This window comes from Macaca nemestrina, chromosome 20 (genome assembly GCF_043159975.1).
Source record: "Macaca nemestrina isolate mMacNem1 chromosome 20, mMacNem.hap1, whole genome shotgun sequence".
Classification (NCBI taxonomy): domain Eukaryota; kingdom Metazoa; phylum Chordata; class Mammalia; order Primates; family Cercopithecidae; genus Macaca; species Macaca nemestrina.
This window is the reverse complement of record NC_092144.1, coordinates 57,662,326-57,680,785: the sequence shown is the minus strand read 5'-3', so window position 1 is coordinate 57,680,785 and position 18,460 is coordinate 57,662,326. Positions and strand designations below refer to the sequence as shown.

General features: G+C 52.3%; 1 protein-coding gene across 3 annotated transcripts in view; it reads left to right on the top strand.

Moving 5' to 3' along the window:
- Positions 1-18,460, top strand: part of LOC105478608 (solute carrier family 8 member A2) — a 45,184-nt gene that overhangs the window by 11,810 nt on the left and 14,914 nt on the right. For 2 of the 3 annotated variants that reach the window (XM_011736096.3, XM_011736095.3), the window contains exons 3-4: positions 2,669-3,333; positions 12,576-12,998. In XM_011736096.3, the coding sequence (XP_011734398.1) occupies positions 2,669-3,333; positions 12,576-12,998 (1,088 nt within the window). Of the gene's footprint in view, positions 1-2,668; positions 3,334-12,575; positions 12,999-13,219; positions 13,309-18,460 lie in introns of those variants that run through there. The other variant, XM_071087289.1, reaches the window with a different exon arrangement.

Sequence of the window (18,460 nt, the reverse complement as noted above, 5' to 3'; positions counted from 1 at the left end):
CGGGGTTTCACTTGTGATCCGCCTGCCTCGGCCTCCCAAAGTGCTGGGATTACAGGCGTGAGCCACCGCGCCCGGCCGGAACTGGTTTTATGAGGCAGAAGAGCCAGATGTGTGTCTCTATTAGAGGCAGAGCCTGTCCATGAGGGCCAGGAAGATGCTAAGGAGGCACTGGCGGAAGTCATGGGTGGGGAACTGAGGGTGTTTGGGTGAACAGAGAGCAGGCCCTGGATGATGGGCAAGGTTTGGAGAAGTGGAGGCACCCCCAGGTGATGGGGGAGAAATGGGGCAGGCAGAAAAAAGATGGAGGGAGAGAGAGGCCAGAAGAGACACAGGCTCTGTCCCTTGACAGCAGCTGGGACCACAGGATGGGGATTGTCTGTTGCTTGGTAGTGGATGAGGATGTCTGGGTTCCTGGCATCTAGGCAGCTGGGCATGGTTCTCAGCATCTGAAAGGTGGATAGATGGATGAATGAGGAGACCAGGAGAGAAAGAGAACACATACACACATGTGCGCACGCATACACACACACACACGCACACAGATGGACACACACACATGCCCACACACACACACAGATGGACACACACACATGCACACACACATGCAGGCACACACAGACACACATGCACACACACACATGCACATACACACGTGCATGTGCACACAGAGATGGGGAGTGAGATAGGGAGGGAGAGAGAGAGAAAAGTAGCTCTGGAGAAACACAGATATTGAGAAAGAGAAAGAAACTCACAAGGGACAGAAATAGGTATCTACCAATAGATATAAAAGAAGGACATGGAGACCAGGAGACCGAGGCGACAAGCAAAGAGAGGGAGCCAGAAAGAGAGACAGAGGAGGAGCAAAGGCTAAGAAAACCATTGAGACAGAGGCAAGGAGGGAAAGAGACAGCGGCACACACAGAGAGCGATGGAGAGAGGCAGAGATGAACAGGAACAGAGAGAGATAGAACGAGATGGAGAGAGAGATATAAATGTGGGGGGATGGGGAGAGGCCAGAGACAAAAAGGGAGGACACAGTTAAAAAGAGATGGGAGGAAGGCGAGGGAGAGAGATGGGGAGAGGCAGAGGTGAACAGAAATAAGAGGGAAATAGAGAATAAGTGAGGAACAGAGAGACAAAGAGATGGAGAGGAACGGGAGCAAGGAGAGAGAGAGAAAAGGGGGTAGGGAGAGATGGGAAGAGGCAGAGATGAGCAGAGACAGAGACAGAGAGGGAGGGACAGACAGAACGAGATGGAAAGGGGTGGGAGAAAGGAGAGAGATAAGGAGAGAGAGATGGGGAGAGAGAGAGGTGAACAGAGACAAGAGGGACATAGAAACTAAGATAAGGACAGGGGAAAGGAGAGACAGAGAAATGGGGACGGGGAGAGGGAAAAAAGTAGCCCTGGAGAAACACAGATATTGAGAGAGAAAGAGAAAGAAACTCACAAGGGAGAGAGATGGAGATCTACCAAAAGATATAAAAGGGCATGGAGACATGTCCAGACATGGGGAGAGGCAAGAGCCAAACAGAGACCAAAAGGGAGGGACAGAGATAGAAAGAGATGGAGAGAGATGGGGGGAAAGAGAGGGAGAGAGAGAAATGGTGGGGAGAGAGAGAGATGAACAGAGACAAGAGGGAGGTTGAGAGAAACTAAGAGAGGAGCGGGAAAGGAGAGAGAAATGAGGAGGAGGAGAGAGGTGGGGAGAGGCAGAGATGAACAGAGATAGAACAAGATGGAGAGAGATGGGGGAAGGAGAGGGAAAGAGAGAAATGAGGGGAAATGGAGAACTCCGGGGAGAGAGATGGGGAGAGGCAGAGATGAACAGAGTCAGAGACAAAAAGGGAGGGCCAGAGATAGAAGGAGACAGAGCGAGATGGGGGAAGGAACGGGAGACAGAGAAATGGGGGGAGAGAGAGATGGGGAAAGGCAGAGACAAACAGAGACAGAAGGAGGTGGGGAGAGATGGGAAGAGGGGAGGACAGAGAGACAGGGAGAGGCAGAGATGAACAGAGATTGAGATGGAGAGAGATGAGAGAAGAAGAGGGAGAGAGAGAAATGGGGGAAACAGAACTCGGGAGAGAGACGTGGGGAGAGGCAGAGATGAACAGAGACAGAAAGAGGTGGGGAGAGACGGAGGGGGGGAGGAGAAAGAGAGATGGGGAGAGGCAGAGATGAACAAAAACAGAGACAAGGCTCACACCTATAATCCCAGCACTTTGGGAGCTCGAGGCGGGAGGATCACGAGGTCAGGAGTTCAAGACCAGCCTGGCCAACATGGTGAAACCCCGTCTCTGCTTAAAAAAAAAAAAAAAAATATATATATATATATATATATGTATATATATACAAAAATTAGCTAGGCATGGTGGCGCATGCCTGTAATCCCAGCTACTCTTGGGAGGCTGAGGCGGGAGAATTGCTTGAACCGGTACCCGGGAGGCCAAGGTTCAATGTTTAGTGCGCCGAGGCCGCGCCACTGCACTCCAGCCTGGGCTAGAGAACAAGACTCTGTCTCAAAAACAAAACAAAACAAAACAAAAACAGCAGAGAAAGGGATAGGGAGAGACGGCGGGCTTGGGGGTTGGGGAGAGATGTGGGGAGCGGCAGAGGCGGGGTGGGAGGAGGCGGCCCGCCCGGCCTCACCCTGACGCCCGCCGCCCGCAGGTGTGGGAGGCGCTGCTGACCCTGGTCTTCTTCCCGGTGTGCGTGGTATTCGCCTGGATGGCCGACAAGCGGCTGCTCTTCTACAAGTATGTGTACAAGCGCTACCGCACCGACCCGCGCAGCGGCATCATCATAGGCGCAGAGGGCGACCCCCCGAAGAGCATCGAGCTGGATGGCACGTTCGTGGGCGCCGAGGCCCCAGGCGAGCTGGGCGGCCTGGGCCCGGGCCCCGCAGAGGCACGCGAGCTGGACGCCAGCCGCCGCGAGGTCATCCAGATCCTCAAGGACCTCAAGCAGAAGCACCCGGACAAGGACCTGGAGCAACTGGTGGGCATCGCCAACTACTACGCGCTGCTGCACCAGCAGAAGAGCCGCGCCTTCTACCGCATCCAGGCCACCCGGCTCATGACCGGCGCTGGGAACGTGCTGCGCAGACATGCGGCGGACGCCTCACGCAGGGCATCGCCGGCCGAGGGCGCTGGCGAGGATGAGGACGACGGCGCCAGCCGCATCTTCTTCGAGCCCAGCCTCTACCACTGCCTGGAGAACTGCGGCTCCGTGCTGCTGTCCGTCACGTGCCAGGGTGGCGAGGGCAACAGCACCTTCTACGTGGACTACCGCACTGAGGACGGCTCGGCCAAGGCGGGCTCCGACTACGAGTACAGGTGGGTCCCCCGGGGTGGGGGGTGTGCAGGGGACTGGCGCAGGCCGTGGGTCCCACCAGCAGGCTCATCGCCTGCCGACTGCCTCCTGCAGGATTCATTCGTTCATTCATTCATTCCTGAGAGCCTGCTTTGTGCCAGGCTATGTTCCAGACGTGGGGCACACACCACTGGACCAGGCAGAGAGCATGGCTATCCGAAGGCTACCCCTCCCACCTTCATTATCTACCTCTGGGTTTTTGTTTGTTTGTTTGAGATAGAGCCTCACTATGTTGCCCAGGCTGCAGTGAATGGGACAATCTCCACTCAATGCAACCTCTGCCTCACAGGTTCCAGTGATTCTTGTGCCTCAGCCTCTTGAGTTGCTGGGATTATAGGCGTGTGCCACCACACTCGGCTTATTTCTGTACTTTTAGTAGAGATGGGGTTTCACCACGTTGGCCAGGCTGGTCTCCAACTCCTTGCCTCAAGTGATCCACCTACCTCGGCCTCCCAGAGTGCTGGGATTACAAGCGTGAGCCATTGTCTGGCCATGTTCTATGTTTTGTTGTCTGGTAAAACAGCTGTCTCCTCATGTGCATAAGAACATTAATGTTTACTGGGCACCTACCATGTGTCAGGCACTGGCCACAGGCACTCAGTGCACATGATGAATGAGACAAACTCTCAGTCTTCACACCACTCCTCCTGCATTCTTTATCTTTCCGTGGTTTTGTGCTGACGCCACACTGTTTTAATTATTGTAGCTCCATTATGTGTATTGCTACCTGGTATAATAAGCCTTCTCCCACCATTACTAAAGTAAAAATGCTTATTTAGCACACACTATATGCCAATAGGTACACCATAGGGAAGAAGACAGCTAAGCTCCTTGCCCTCAAATTGCAATGAGGATACAAACTACTAAACATATAAACACTTGAAGTGGCAATAAGTGTGATGGAGAAAAATAAAATAGGAGTGGAGGAGACAGATGCTGGCTAAAGGTCTTTGGTTCCACCATAAAGCAACTCACCTATCACCCTCTACCATATCTCACAGCCCCAGTCCCACTCCTTACCTCTCTCCTTGCAAATCTGTGATATTCTCTCATTTAACAGTTCCTCCTGAGCACCTACTGTGTGCCAGATGCCTTTATTTAGGGGATCAACCTAGAACAATAACCAAGATAGATAAGATCTCTGTTGTCACGTGGCCCACAAAATTCATCTATTTATAGTTCTGTCCATGCCACACTATTTTAAGACTTACAGCTTTACAGTATGTTCTTTTCAATGATTTTCACCAGCTTACATCAGGCTTTGAACAGTATGTGTTGTTAATTCATGCACAAGTCTCCCCTTTCCCATAATGACATTTATCATGTGTCTACAATGTGCAAGGAACAGATAAACAGATCTGGCACTGGTGACTAGTGGTGAACAAAACTCATAAAGTCCCTGCCCAAATGAAGCTCACATTCTCCTGGGAAAGACAGGCAATTAGGAAGTAAACACGGATTACATAAAAATGCCAGGTAGTGGTAGGAGCTGTGAAGAAAACTAAATCAGGAGACAGGGAGAAAGAAGGCCAGTGGCTGAGCTCTTCCGAGGTTCTATCTGCTCAGTAGTCTGGCACATCCCCCTTTAATCTTCTCCCTGGGGTACAGCTGAGGCTGAACTGTTCCCAGATCTTTAGTTCTGCCATCAAGCAGCAGTCAATCCCTCATCCCTTTAACCCTCTCTTCCTGGGACTCAGTTTGCTCATCTTCTCTCCTCTCCTCTCTCCTCTCCTCTCCCCTCTCCCCTTTCTCTCCTCTATCTCCTCTACTCTCTCTCCTCTCTTCCTTTCTTCTTTTTCTCAGAGTTTCACCCTTGTTGCCCAGACTTGAGTAGAGTGGTGCGATCTCGGCTCACTGAAACCTCCACCTTCCGGGTTCAAATGATTCTTCTGCCTCAGCCTCCCAAGTAGTTGGGATTATAGGCACCCACCACCACACCCAGCTAATTTTTTGTACTTTTAGTAGAGATGGGGTTTCACCATGTTGGTCAGGCTGGTCTTGAACTCCTGACCTCAGGTGATCTACCCACCTCGGCCTCCCAAAGTGCTGGGACTACAGGCGTGAGCCACCGCACCTGGCAGTTCTCTGTTTCATAGATCTTGAGTTCCACCACTGTGTGCCTGGCTGCCTTTTGTAGCCAGTCTTCCCTCTCCGCCCTCATCACTTCTCTTTCCAGTGCTTGGACATTTGTAGGTCTTTCCCTCCACCTCAGTCAGTCCAGGATCCTTTTGTCTGCCCATCTCCATCCACCTTTCCTACCCTGCCCACCCCAGCCTTCCTGGCTTACTGCAGCCTCCACCTCCTGGGCTAAAGTGATCCTCCCACCTCAGCCTCCAAAGTAGCTGAGACTACAGGTGCACGGTGTACTGTGCTCCAGCCTGAGTGAGAGAGTGAGACACTGTCTCAAACAAAACAAAACAAAACAAAACAAAACAAAATGCAACCGTTCACAGGTCTTTGTTCCATCACCCTGTAGCATGGGATCCCTTTGGCCACTCGGTCCATCCTCCCCCAGTGCACCACATCATCCAGATGCCCTCAGTTGAGGGAACTGCATTCACCATATTGGGGCCTGCTTTCAACTATCTTTTCCCCTTTCCACTCCTACCCACCCCTGGTCTGCATTGCCCCCATCTAGAGCCCTGGGGCTTTGTAGAAGGAAGTGAGTACAGGTGTCACCTGCTGGGATAACAGCCCACTTTTTCACTTACAAATGACCTCAGGATCAAGATGGTTTTTATTTTTCATTGTTTTTTGAGACAGGGTCTTGCTCTGTCACTCAGACTGGAGTGCAGTGACACAATCACAGCTCGCTGCAGCCTCAACCTCCTGGGCTCAAGTGATCCTCCCATCTCAGCCTCCCAGGTAGCTGGGACTACAGGTGCGCACCACAGCGCCCATCTGATTTTTATATTTTTTGTAAAGGTGGGTTTTTGCCTTGTTGCCCAGGCTGATGTGTTTTTGTTTTGTTTTGTCTGAGACAGAGTCTCATTCTGTCACTCAGGCTGGAGCACAGTGGCGCAATCATGGCTCACTGCAATCTCTGCCTCCCAGGCTCAAGCAATCCTCCCACCTCAGCCTCCAGTATAGCTGGGACTACAGGCACATGCCACCAAGCTTGGTTAATTGTTTTGTTGTTGTTGCTGTTGCTGTTGTTGTTGTTTTGGTATGTTTTGTAGAGACAAGGTTTCACCATGTTGCCCAGGCTGGTCTTGAACTCCTGGGCTCAAGCAGTCCACCCGCCTTAGCCTCCCAAAATGCTGGGATTACAGGTGTGAGCTACTGCACCTGGCCAGGACCAAGATGTTTGAAGTGAAGGAGGAAATGCTGTTCAGTGGTAGAACCAAAGGGCTAGGAAGAGTCAACATATTCCTACCCTTCCTACCCTATCCTGGTAGACATTCAAGGCCTGGCATTGCTTATTAAGGCACCTTAGGCCAAAGACTGGGAGGAAGGAGACTTGGGTTCCAGTCCAAGCTTAGCCCTGGACCGTGTTCCTTGGGCAAATTCCTGCCTCAGTCTGAGCAGGCAGGTCTGCCATGTACAGTTGTTGAAGTTGTGCACTGCATAAAAGCACCATATCTGAGGAAGCTGTCCTCATAGTAGACAGTGCAGATTTGCATTTCTATTATAACAGTTTCCTGACTTATGGAAATAAGTGTCTTGAAGAAGGAAAGCCTTTTTCTAAGTTTCCCACAGGTTCACACGGGCTAGGGTGGCCCTGTGAGCCTAGTTTCTCCAAACTAAACGTGATCTCTGAGAACCCCAAAACACAGCTGTTCCAAGATTCTGAGATTTAATCCCCTATGATGCTGACACACTAAGGGTCTGAAGTTCTAAGATTCTAGAATTCTAACATTTTGATATTCTTTATTTTTTTGAGACTGAGTCTCATTCTGTCTCTTAGAACAATCTCGGCTCACTGCAACCTCTGCCTCCCAGGTTCAAGCGATTCTCGTGCCTCAGCGTCTTAAGTAACTGGGATTACAGGTGTGCACCACCTCACCTGGCTAATTTTTGTATTTTTAGTAGAGATTGGGTTTCACCATGTTGGCCAGGCTGGTCTTAAACTCCTGACCTCAGGTGATCCATCCACCATGACCTCCTATAGTGCGGGGATTACAGGCATGAGCCACCACACCTGGCCAACATTTTGGTATTCTAATTCAAACCCCATCCAGTCTCTGACTTGATGGCTTTAAGATTTTTGTCTTCTCAGATTCTGTGTCCAGTGCTGGAACACAAGTTCTGTGAATCTAGTCTTCTATGATTCTCATGCCTGGCTTCTAAAGTCCCCATGTTATTTTTCTCCCAAACCCTTTTTTTTTTTTAAGACAGAGTCTTGCTCTGTTGCCTAGGCTGGAGTGCAATGGCTCAATCTCCGCTCACTGCAACCTCCACCTCCCAGGTTCAGGCAATTCTCCTGCCTCAGCCTCCTGAGTCGCTGGGATTACAGGTGTGTACCACCATGCCCAGCTAAGCCAAACTCTTTTTTTCTTAGACACAGGGTCTTGCTATGATGCCCTGGGTGGACTCAAAGTCCTGGGCTCAAGTGATCCTCCTGCCTCAGCCTCCCAAGTAGCTGGGACTACAGCCACCACATCCTACATTTTATTTTGAAAAACTTCACACCTACAGCAGGGCTACAAGAACAGTTTGATGAACTGTCATATCACCTTCATCCACAGTCACCAATTGTTCACATTTTATCCTGTTGGCTTTTAATCTCTGTCTTTAATATTTAATAATATTAATAATTGTGGGACAGGCACAGTGGCTCATGCCTGTAATCCCAGTACTTTGGGAGGCCGAGGCAGATGGATCACCTAAGGTCAGGAGTTTGAGACCAGCCTGCCCAACATGGCAAAACCCTGTCTCTACTAAAAATGCAAAAATTAGCCATGCTTGGTGGCGCACGCCTGTAATCCCAGCTACTTGGGAGGCTGAGGCAGGAGAATTGCTCGAACCCGGGAGTCGGAGGTTGCAGTGAGGCAAGATCACACCACTGCACTCCAGCCTGGGAGACAGACCAAGACTCTCTCTCAAAACAATAAAAAATAAAAACTAGCTGGGCATGGTAACGTGTGCCTGTAGTCCCTGCTACTCAGGAGGCGGAAGTAGGGGAATCACTTGAGCCCAGGAGGCAGAGGTTGCAGTGAGCCAAGATTGTGCCACTGCACTCCAGCCTGGATGACAGAGCCAGACTCTGTCTCAAAATAATAATAAAAGAATAACAACAATAATAATTGTGACACTCTGTGACCACGAATTGCAAATACTATGACCTTCATGCCTACATACTTGAGCATGCATCTTTTGAGAATAACGGCATTCTCCTACCTAATCACAATACTACGTTCTCACTCAAAAAATCTAACGCTGAATTGATATTGTTAACTCAATGTCAATTAAGTGATGCACAGCCCGTGTTTCCATTTTCCCAGTCATCCCTGTAATATCTTTGGTAGCTGTATTTTCACTCCTGCCCTCTCTTCCCATTTGATCCAGAACCACACGTTGCATTTCCCTGTCAAATCTCTTTAGTCTCCTTCAGTCTGGATCAGTTTCTCAGCCTTCTCATGACTTTTGCGACCTGATGCTTTTGAAGATGATAGTCCAGTTACTAGAATGATGGTCAATCTGGGTTTGTCTAATGCTTCCTGGTGATTAGAGTCCCGCACCTTTGGCAGGAATCTCATGGAAGAGATGCTGTATCCCCCGGGTGCATTGTATCAGGAGGAACATGATGTCCACTCGTCCATTACTGTGATGCCCAGTTTAATTGTTTGGTAAAGATGGTGCTAAATCTTTGGATTAATTGTTTGGCAAAGATGATGCTACAGGATGTATGCGGTGGATCATGCCTGCAATCACAACACTTTGGGTGCCCAAGGCCGGCGGATTGCTTGAGCCCAGGAGTTCAAGACCAGCCTGGGCAACATGGCAAAACATGGCAAAACCAAAAGTATAAAAAGTAGCCAGGTGTGGTGGCACGAGCCTGTAGTCCCAGCTGCTTGAGAGGCTGAAGCGGGAGGACCGCTTGAGCCCAGGAGGTCCAGGCTGCAGTGAGCTGGGATTGTGCAACTGCACTCCAGCCTGGATGACAGAACAAGATCCTGTCTCAAACAAAAACAAACAAAAAAAGGGCTGGGCGCGGTGTCTCACGCCTGTAATCCCAGCACTTTGGGAGGCCAAGGCAGGCAGATCACGAGGTCAGGAGTTTGAGACCAGCCTGGCCAACATGGTGAAACCCCATCTCTACTAAAGATCCAAAAAATTAGCTGAGCATGGTGGCATGCATCTGTAATCCCAGCTACTTGGAAGGCTGAGGCAGGAGAATCGCCTAAACCCGGGAAGCGGAGGTTGCAGTCAGCCGAGATGGTGCCACTGCACTCCAGCCTGGGCGACAGGGCGAGACGCCATCTCTCCACATTTCCACATTCTACTGATCCCTTTATCCTTGACATGTAAATGTCTCCTATCCCATGACTTTAGGACTCTAAGATTCTAATATTAATATGTGGGTATCACTAGCCGTCATTGTTCTCGCTGTGCCTCTGGGTGCTTTCCCTGTATCAATTCAGTCCTCACGACAGTGCCAGGAGGTAAACACTATTATTAGCCCATTCCACAGATAAGGAAACTGAGGCTTAGAGGACTGCAGAATCCTGACTGCCCAAGATCACACAGCTGGCATGGCGGCCAAGCTGGGCTTGAAGCAGGTTAGCCCACCTGGGTGCTCCATCACCATGGACAGCGAATCCCTAGCTAAGGGACTCCCTCGTCCCTCCACTGCAGGTCTTTTCACCACATTCTACATCCCCTACCTCTTGCCAGAACCTTGGGGTCCCTCTCTTCCTCCCACAGAGCTGGAGAACTGGAGCCCGACCCCCTCCCCACACCCACCTTTTTGAGACGGAGTCTCGCTCTGTTGCCCAGGCTGGAGTGCAGTGACGCGATTTCGGCTCACTGCAACCTCCGCCTCCCCAGTTCAAATAATTCTCATGCCTCAGCTTCCAGAGTAGCTGGGACTACAGGCATGCACCGCCACACCCACTAATTTTTGTATTTTTAGTAGAAACAGGTTTTCACCGTGTTGGCCAGGCTGGTCTCGAACTCCTGACCTCAAGTCATCCATTCACCTCAGCCTCCCAAAGTGTTGGTATTACAGGCGTGAGCCACCGCGCCTGGCCCCAGAACTCCTTTAATGTGAAAGTGATAGTGAATGCATATGGATTCAGAGATGGTGCTGAGCCCCTTACATGCACAGTACAAGGGATCGGGGAAAGGATAGATTTTCAAGATTCCTTAACATCCCAGAGTCATGCTGATGTCTGCAACCCTGCCAGGAAGAGCCCACCTACGCCATGACCCCTCAGAATTTCACTCTGACTAATCTAACGTCACTGCCTTGTTCCCTCCCCGGCTCTCCCCATTACAGAGAATCTTATGGGTGCTTCAGAGATTTACACAACTGTTCCTCTTTTAACACCAAGTCAGTTCATGTCCCTCCTCTGCTTGGAATGTCCCTCCTTTGTTTGAAGCTTCACAGGGCTCCTCCCTCACTCAGGGTAAATGCAGCAGTCTTCACTGTGGCCCACCCAGGCCCTAGGAGATCTGCCTGTTCCCACTGTGATGTCATCTCCCACCCTCTCGCCCTGGCTCCCTCTGCTGTCGCCATGCCGGTCTCCCTACAGTTCCTTGAACAGGTGACCTGTCCCTAGGTCAGATGCTGTCCGGCTGTCCAGCTTCAGGTCAGGGCATTCGCATTGCCCGTTCCCTTTACCAAACATACTCTTTTTGGCCAGGCGCGGTGGCTCACGCCTGTAATCCTACCACTTTGGGAGGCCAAAACAGGTGGATCTCTTGAGGTCAGGAGTTCGAGACCAGCCTGGCCAACATGATGAAACCCTGTCCATACAAAAAATACACAAAATTAGCCGGCATGGTGGCGGGCACCTGTAGTCCCAGCTACTCGGGAGGCTGAGGTGGGAGAATCCCTTGAACCCAGGAGGGGAGGTTGCAGTGAGCCGAGAAGGAGACACTGCACTCCAGCCTGGATGACAGAGCAAGACTCTGTCTCAAAAAACAAAACAAAACAAAACAAAACAAAACAAAAAAACTCTTTTCCAGGCATTCTCCCCATGGCTCACTCCCTCCCCTCCTTCAGGTCTCTGCTCAAATGTTACCTCCTCCAAAAAGCTTTCTTGACCATGCCAACAGCTCCCTCTCCTCACTCCCTACCCTCCTGACTGTTTCTCTTGATAGCACCATCGCCACCTGAACATCCTATGTTTGTTTATTGTTCATTCTTCTGCACTAAAACAGAATCTGAAAACTTCTTACTGCTGCCATTCCCCCAACACTTAAAACAATGCCTGGCACACAACCCGTCAGTATCTGTTGAATTAATGAACCGTAATTAAATCATTAAATGTGCAATTGTCATGGTGATATGGCTGTCCCATGGGGCTGTGAACCCTGTGAGGACAGGGCCTGGTTACTGCTGTGTCCCCAGCACCACTCAGCACAAGGCACAGAACGGCTACCCTTAGGAGTGTTTGCTGAATGAATGAATGATACCAAGTTAAGGTGTATGGACTTTCTCTTAGGGGCATCTGGGAAGGGCTTTTATCAGAGGAATGAGAGTCCTTTCTGGGTCCTATATCCCTGCCACTCAAAATGTGACCAGGACATCCCCCTGGAGCTCATTAGAAATGCGATTCTAGAAACCCGGGAGCTTCTGAACCAGAATCTGCATTTTCACAAGATCCACCAGGGGATTCATATGCACATTAAGGTTTGAGAAGCAGGGATGTAGAACACCCCAGGCTGTCTCTTAACTCTTGGACTTTGCATGTGCTGTTCCTTCTGCCTCGAGTATGCCCACCCGCTATGCCTCCTCCAGGAAGCCTGCCCTGATCTCAACCTTATCCTTACCTGTTCTGCTCCTCACGAATTCCACGCAGGGAGGGGCCCACTCTGTCTTGTTCCCGCTCTGCAGCCCTTCCTCCAGGACGCCCACCCTGATTCACCCTCAGTATTACTTCTTTAGTGCCTGTCGACCCTCATACTTGGGAGTTCTCCTACGGCACCTGCCCCTCCTCTGGGAAGCACGTCCAGACCCCTCCCACCCCCACCCCGTACAACACACAGCCGATGACCGACCCTCACCCCGCTCTTCCCGCTCCCCACCCCGCCGCAGCGAGGGCACGCTGGTGTTCAAACCAGGCGAGACGCAGAAGGAGCTGCGCATCGGCATCATCGACGACGACATCTTCGAGGAGGATGAGCATTTCTTCGTGCGGCTGCTGAACCTGCGCGTGGGCGATGCACAGGGCATGTTCGAGCCGGACGGCGGCGGGCGGCCCAAGGGGCGGCTGGTGGCGCCGCTGCTGGCCACCGTCACCATCCTGGACGACGACCACGCAGGCATCTTCTCCTTCCAGGACCGCCTGCTGCACGTGAGCGAGTGCATGGGCACCGTGGACGTGCGCGTCGTGCGCAGCTCGGGCGCGCGCGGCACCGTGCGCCTCCCTTACCGCACGGTGGACGGCACGGCGCGCGGCGGCGGCGTGCACTATGAGGACGCGTGCGGAGAGCTGGAGTTTGGCGACGACGAGACCATGTGAGCACTCCCGCGGCGGCCCGGAGAGGGGTGGGGCTTCGGAATGGGCGTGGCCTGGGTGAGCCGTGCCCACATCGCGGGCCGGTCCTTGTGGAGGGGCGGGGCTTGCGTGGCTGTACCCACAAAGTGGGCGGAGCTTCACTGAGCAGCTGGGCCCTCTGGAGGGGCGGGGCCTGAGTGAATCGTGCTCCAAAGTGGGCTGGGCCTCGGGAGGGACCGGGCCCGGGTGAGCTGTGTCCACAATGTGTGCGGGGCCTGATGGGGTTGTGACTGAAATGAAGAGGCGAGGCCCAGAGGGGCGTCTGGACAGGTGAGAAGAGGGTCTCAAGGAGGAAGGGTGGACGAGGTGAGGAGAGATGGGACAGGGGCCTGGAGAGAGCAGTGTGGGGCCTTAATTGGTAGCTGGTGGAGTGTGTCCTGAAGAAGAGGTCCCAGGGAGATGTGGGGAGGGGCCTGTGGAGGTGAGACGCTGTCTGTGGCTGTGAAGAAGGGGCGGGTCCAGAGCGATGGGTGGGGTCTGGGTTTGGACGTACGACACCAGGAAATGGGAAAATGGATATGGACTGCGGAAGAAAGCGGGGCCTAACGAGATGGGTGGGGTCTGAGGAGGCATAGCTAGGGAAGGGGTGGAGCTTCTGGGTATGAGGAAGAACCTGGGGAAATAGCGGGACACCTAAGGGGAATGTGGGCGAGGCTTTGGGAAAAGATGGTGCTGGAATCTGGGGGCCTGCGAAGGCAGGGCAGGGCCTGGGGAGACACTGGGGAGCCTGAGGGCTGGGATTTGGGAAAATGGGGTTTGGGGAGGTGGGCTGGCTGGATACACTCAAGACACACACATGTGGACAGACATTTACAGATCAAACACAAAGCCATTTTTTTTTTTTTTTTTTTTTTTTTTGAGACGGAGTCTTGCTCTGTCGCCCAGGCTGGAGTGCAGTGGCCGGATCTCAGCTCACTGCAAGCTCCGCCTCCCGGGTTCACGCCATTCTCCTGCCTCAGCCTCCCGAGTAGCTGGGACTACAGGCGCCCGCCACCTCGCCCGGCTAGTTTTTTGTATTTCTTAGTAGAGACGGGGTTTCACCGTGTTAGCCAGGATGGTCTCGATCTCCTGACCTCGTGATCCACCCGTCTCGGCCTCCCAAAGTGCTGGGATTACAGGCTTGAGCCACCGCGCCCGGCCCACAAAGCCATTTATAGGCACCACACACACAAAGACACACATGGCAGGGCCAGGCGTGGTGGTCCACACCTGTAGTCCCAGCACTTTGGGAGGCTGAAGCAGGAGGATCATGTGAGGCCAGGAGTTCGAGAGCAACCTGGGCAACATAGCAAGACTCGTACTCTAAAAATAATTGTTTCAAATTAGTGGTGGCGCATGCCTGTAGTACCAGCACTTTAGGAAACTGAGGCGGGAGGATGGCTTGACCCTTGGAGTTGGAGACCAGCCTCTACTCTACTAAATTTTTTTAAAAAATTAATTGGGCATGGTGGTGTGCACTTGTAGTGCCAGCTACTTGGGAAGCCAAAGCAGGAAGATGGCTTGAGCCCACGAGTGAGATGCTGTAATGAGCTGTGATCACCCATTGCCCTCCAGCCTGGGCGATACAGTGAGACCCTGTCTCAAATAAAAGCAAAAAAACAAAACAAAACAAAAAAAAACACATGCAGACACACATAAAGGCACAGACACGTACACTAAATTATAGAGTCAGGGCTGTTCTCATGCCCAGATCCCTGGCCACCCCTTACACAGGTGCCCAAGTGTCCTCCCATGTGTGCCTGCAGCCTCACATTCCCCCACCCGCCTGCCCCTCCTCTGCCCGCTCCCTTCCGCCCCCGCATGCCCGTCTGTCTCCCTCCTCTCTGCCGCCCACGCGCCTCCTACTCAAGCGGAGTCCCCACCGCGCTCCCCCTCCCTCCTCCTCCCAGCCTCTGCGCCTCCGCCTTGGGCAGCACTCAGTTTCTCACTGCGCTCGCTGTCTCTTCATCTCTCCCTCTGCATCTCTGCATCTCTCACTCCCTGGGCTGACTCTCTCTGGTTCTCTGCGTCTCTGTTCATCTGCGGCTCTCTGTCCCCAGCCCCTCGCTCTCTGACTCAGCTTATATTGTAGGCACACTCTCCACACCTTTCCTTCTCTCTCTCTGTCTGGCTTGGTCTCCCTCTCAGGGCTGTTGAGAACTTGGGTTGGGGGCTGCGAGAGACACCATCCCAGACCCCTCTCTCACACCAAGAGATAAGGGGAATGGAGAGTTTTATTTCTTCTTCTTCCAGTCCTTCTTGTAGTCCAACCTGCTTCCCTCCTGCTGCTGCAACCCCACAGGCCCTCTCCTCCCCCACACGGCTTCCCCAGGCTGGGACACCCTCTGTCCCCCACCCCCACAAGCTCCCAGCTGTGGCGTCAGAAGACAGAGAACAGGAGGCTAATTAGTGTTCAGGGAAACTCTTCCTTCCTCTGATGGGCAGGCGCTAATTAGAGGCGCTTTGAAGCAGCTGGGCTAGAGGAGCAACTCAGAGATGGAGGAGAGACACACAGAGACAGGGTGGCAGGAGAGCATGAGAGACACCGAGACAGAGACCCAGAGATAGACACAGGGAGAGCTGAAGACGGAATAACAGAACTGGAGAGAGCAACAGAGCAGAGAGACACAGAAAGACAGGAACTTAGAGGCCGGGCGCGGTGGCTCACGCCTGTAATCCCAGCACTTTGGGAGGCCAAAGCGGGTGGATCACTTGAGGTCAGGAGTTTGAGACCAGCCTGACCCATAGGATGAAACCCGTGCCTACTAAAAATACAAAAATTAGCCAGGCTTGGTGGCATACACCTGTAATTCCAGCTACTCGGGAGGCTGAAACAGGAGAATCGCTTGAACCCAGCAGGCAAAGGTTGCAGTGAGCCGAGATCGCACCATTGCACTCCAGCCTGGGCAAAGAGCGAAACTCCATCTCAAAAAAAAAAAAAAAAAAAAAAAAAAAAAGGAAGAGACACAGAGAGAGATGCCTCGAGAGAGGGAGAGAGGTGGATATTGAGAGACTGAGATGGAGGGAGACTGAAAGGCAGAGAGACACGGAGGCGATAAAGACACTCATGGAGGAGAGAGACTCTGGCCCAGGGAAGAAGAGGTTCTCACGATGCGGCAGAGAGAAAAGGGAGTTGGAGTCAGTGAGAGACAGGAGAGGAGGAGACTGGGTCAGAGATCAGAGGCCGGCAGGGGAGGGCAGGAGAATGGAGGTTTCAGGAAACAAGGGGGCAGGCTGGGGAGGAAATCTGCTTCCTTTGATATCAGGAAGTCCTGCTTTGGTCTAACTCGAGACCCTCTTGCTGATTCCTGCGCATTGGGATTCTCCTGCGTCTGGGTCCTCTGAGGGCGCATCTACCAGGGCGCAGTTGGCGTGCCTGTTACTGTACGTCAGTCACTGTGTGTCAGCGGATCGCAGCGTGTCTGCGAGAGTGAGCGACAGAGGTGTGTGTGTGTCACCTTGTCAGCGTGTCACTGTGTCGGCAGCTGTCTGTGTGTGTCACGGTGTATGAAGAGCATGTCTCCGGAGACCCTCCCTTCTCGCCGGCCCCAGCATTTCAGCACCGCGGACAGCTCACAGCCCTTGCCGAGGTCGGGGGCGGCCCTTTCTTTCCACCCACAGAAAATTGAAAATATCCTGGAACCAGGAGGGTGGAGGTGGGCGGATGTCCCCACATGGCCGTCTTGTGTGCGCCTGTCCTTGCGCGGGTGTCGCTGTGTCTTGTGCGTGTTTGTGTGTTGAGATGCGTCTTTTGAATGACTGCCTGATTGAAACTCTTCTGCTTGAAGTGCGTTGACTTTGGTTACTCCGTTCTTTAGACTCTGAGAGACAGAGACAGGGAGAGAAGAATCCAGATAAAGAAGGGCGGACCGGGTGCGGTGACTCACACCTGTAACCGCAGCACAGGGGAGGCCAAGGTGGGAGGATCACTTGAGGCCAGGAATTCAAGACCAACCTGGGCAACATAGTGAGATCTTGTCTCTATAAAAAATTTAAAAGTATCCAGGTGTGGTGGGGCATGCTTATATTTCCAGCTACTTAGGAGGCTGAGGTGGGAGGATTGCTTGAGTCCTGGAGATCAAGGCTGCAGTGAGCCATGATTATGCCACTGCACTCCAGCCTGGGCAACAGAGCGAGACTTTGTCTCAGAAAAAGGGAGGGCAGAAAGATGAGAAGAGACTGAGACAGAGAACGGAGAGAGTCAGAGTCAGAGAGAGAGACTGCTGGAGAATCAGAGACAGACAGAGTCAGAGATGGAGAGATAGACCCAGAGAAGCTGAGAGAGGCAGAGAGAGAAAAGATGATGGAAAATGTAGGGACAGAGATGCAGAGAGCCACTGAAGGAAGTAAACAGACACCAAGAGGTGTCAGGAGTGAGATGTAAGGTACGAGCGTCTAGGTGGTACCGCAGTGAGGGGCTGCAGGGTGGCGATGTCGCCAAGGCTGTGGTGGGGGAGTCGTGCTAACTGACGGGCATCTGGTCCATGCAGTCTTGCCACTGCAGTGGGAACGGCTGTAGGGTGTGATGGCGTGTGGGTGTGGGCGGTGTGATCGGCTGTGCTTCCTCGATTGGGTGACTGTGTGGGCTGGGTGTTTGTGTTTCTGGGTTCTGGGGCCAGGCCTTGTGGGACTACATGGTTCCTACAGCTGAAAGAGTTGCCAGTGGCAGAGTTGTGGGCACTCTGGGTTTGTGGATCTTCGGGGTCAAGGGGTGTGGGTTGTGTGCCTGAAGGTGACAGGTAACTTTTGACTGTTTCCTGCCACCCCCTGGTTACCATAGGAGCAGAGATGCTGAGAAAATCAGTTAGCATCAGTACTTGGTTAACTCTCCAAATCTGGTTGGGATGGAAAACAGGAAGCCGAGGATTTTCTGTGCTGAAGATTGGAGTTAGCGAAATATGTATGGAGGGTGTGCTCCATGCCAGAGACTGTTCTGGGTGTTGGAGATAGAACAAAAAGCATAAATGAACTTACCTGGGGGAACTTAAATTTAAAAATGGGGAAGCAAATGGTAAATAATGAACAATAAACTAAATAAATGTTAGAGGGTGTTAGAAGGTGATATTTAAAGAAGACAGGCCAGGTACTGTGGCTCACATCTGTAATCCCAGCACTTTGGGAGGCCAAGATGGGAGGATCACTTGAGGCCAGGAGTTCAAGACCAGCCTGGGCAATGTAGTGAGACCCCATCGCCACAAAACATAAAAAATTAACTGAGCATGGTGGTGCATGCCTGTAGTCCCAGCTACGTGAGAGGCTGAGGCAAAAGGATCGCTTGAGCCCAGGAGTTTGAGGCTGCATTGAGCTATGATTGCACCACTGCACTCCAACCTGGGTGACACAGCAAGACCTGGTCTCCAAAAATAATAATAAATACACTAAAAAGAAAGACAACAGAGCAGTGTAAAGGAGTGCTGGGGTGGGAGCAGTGAGGGATTTCACT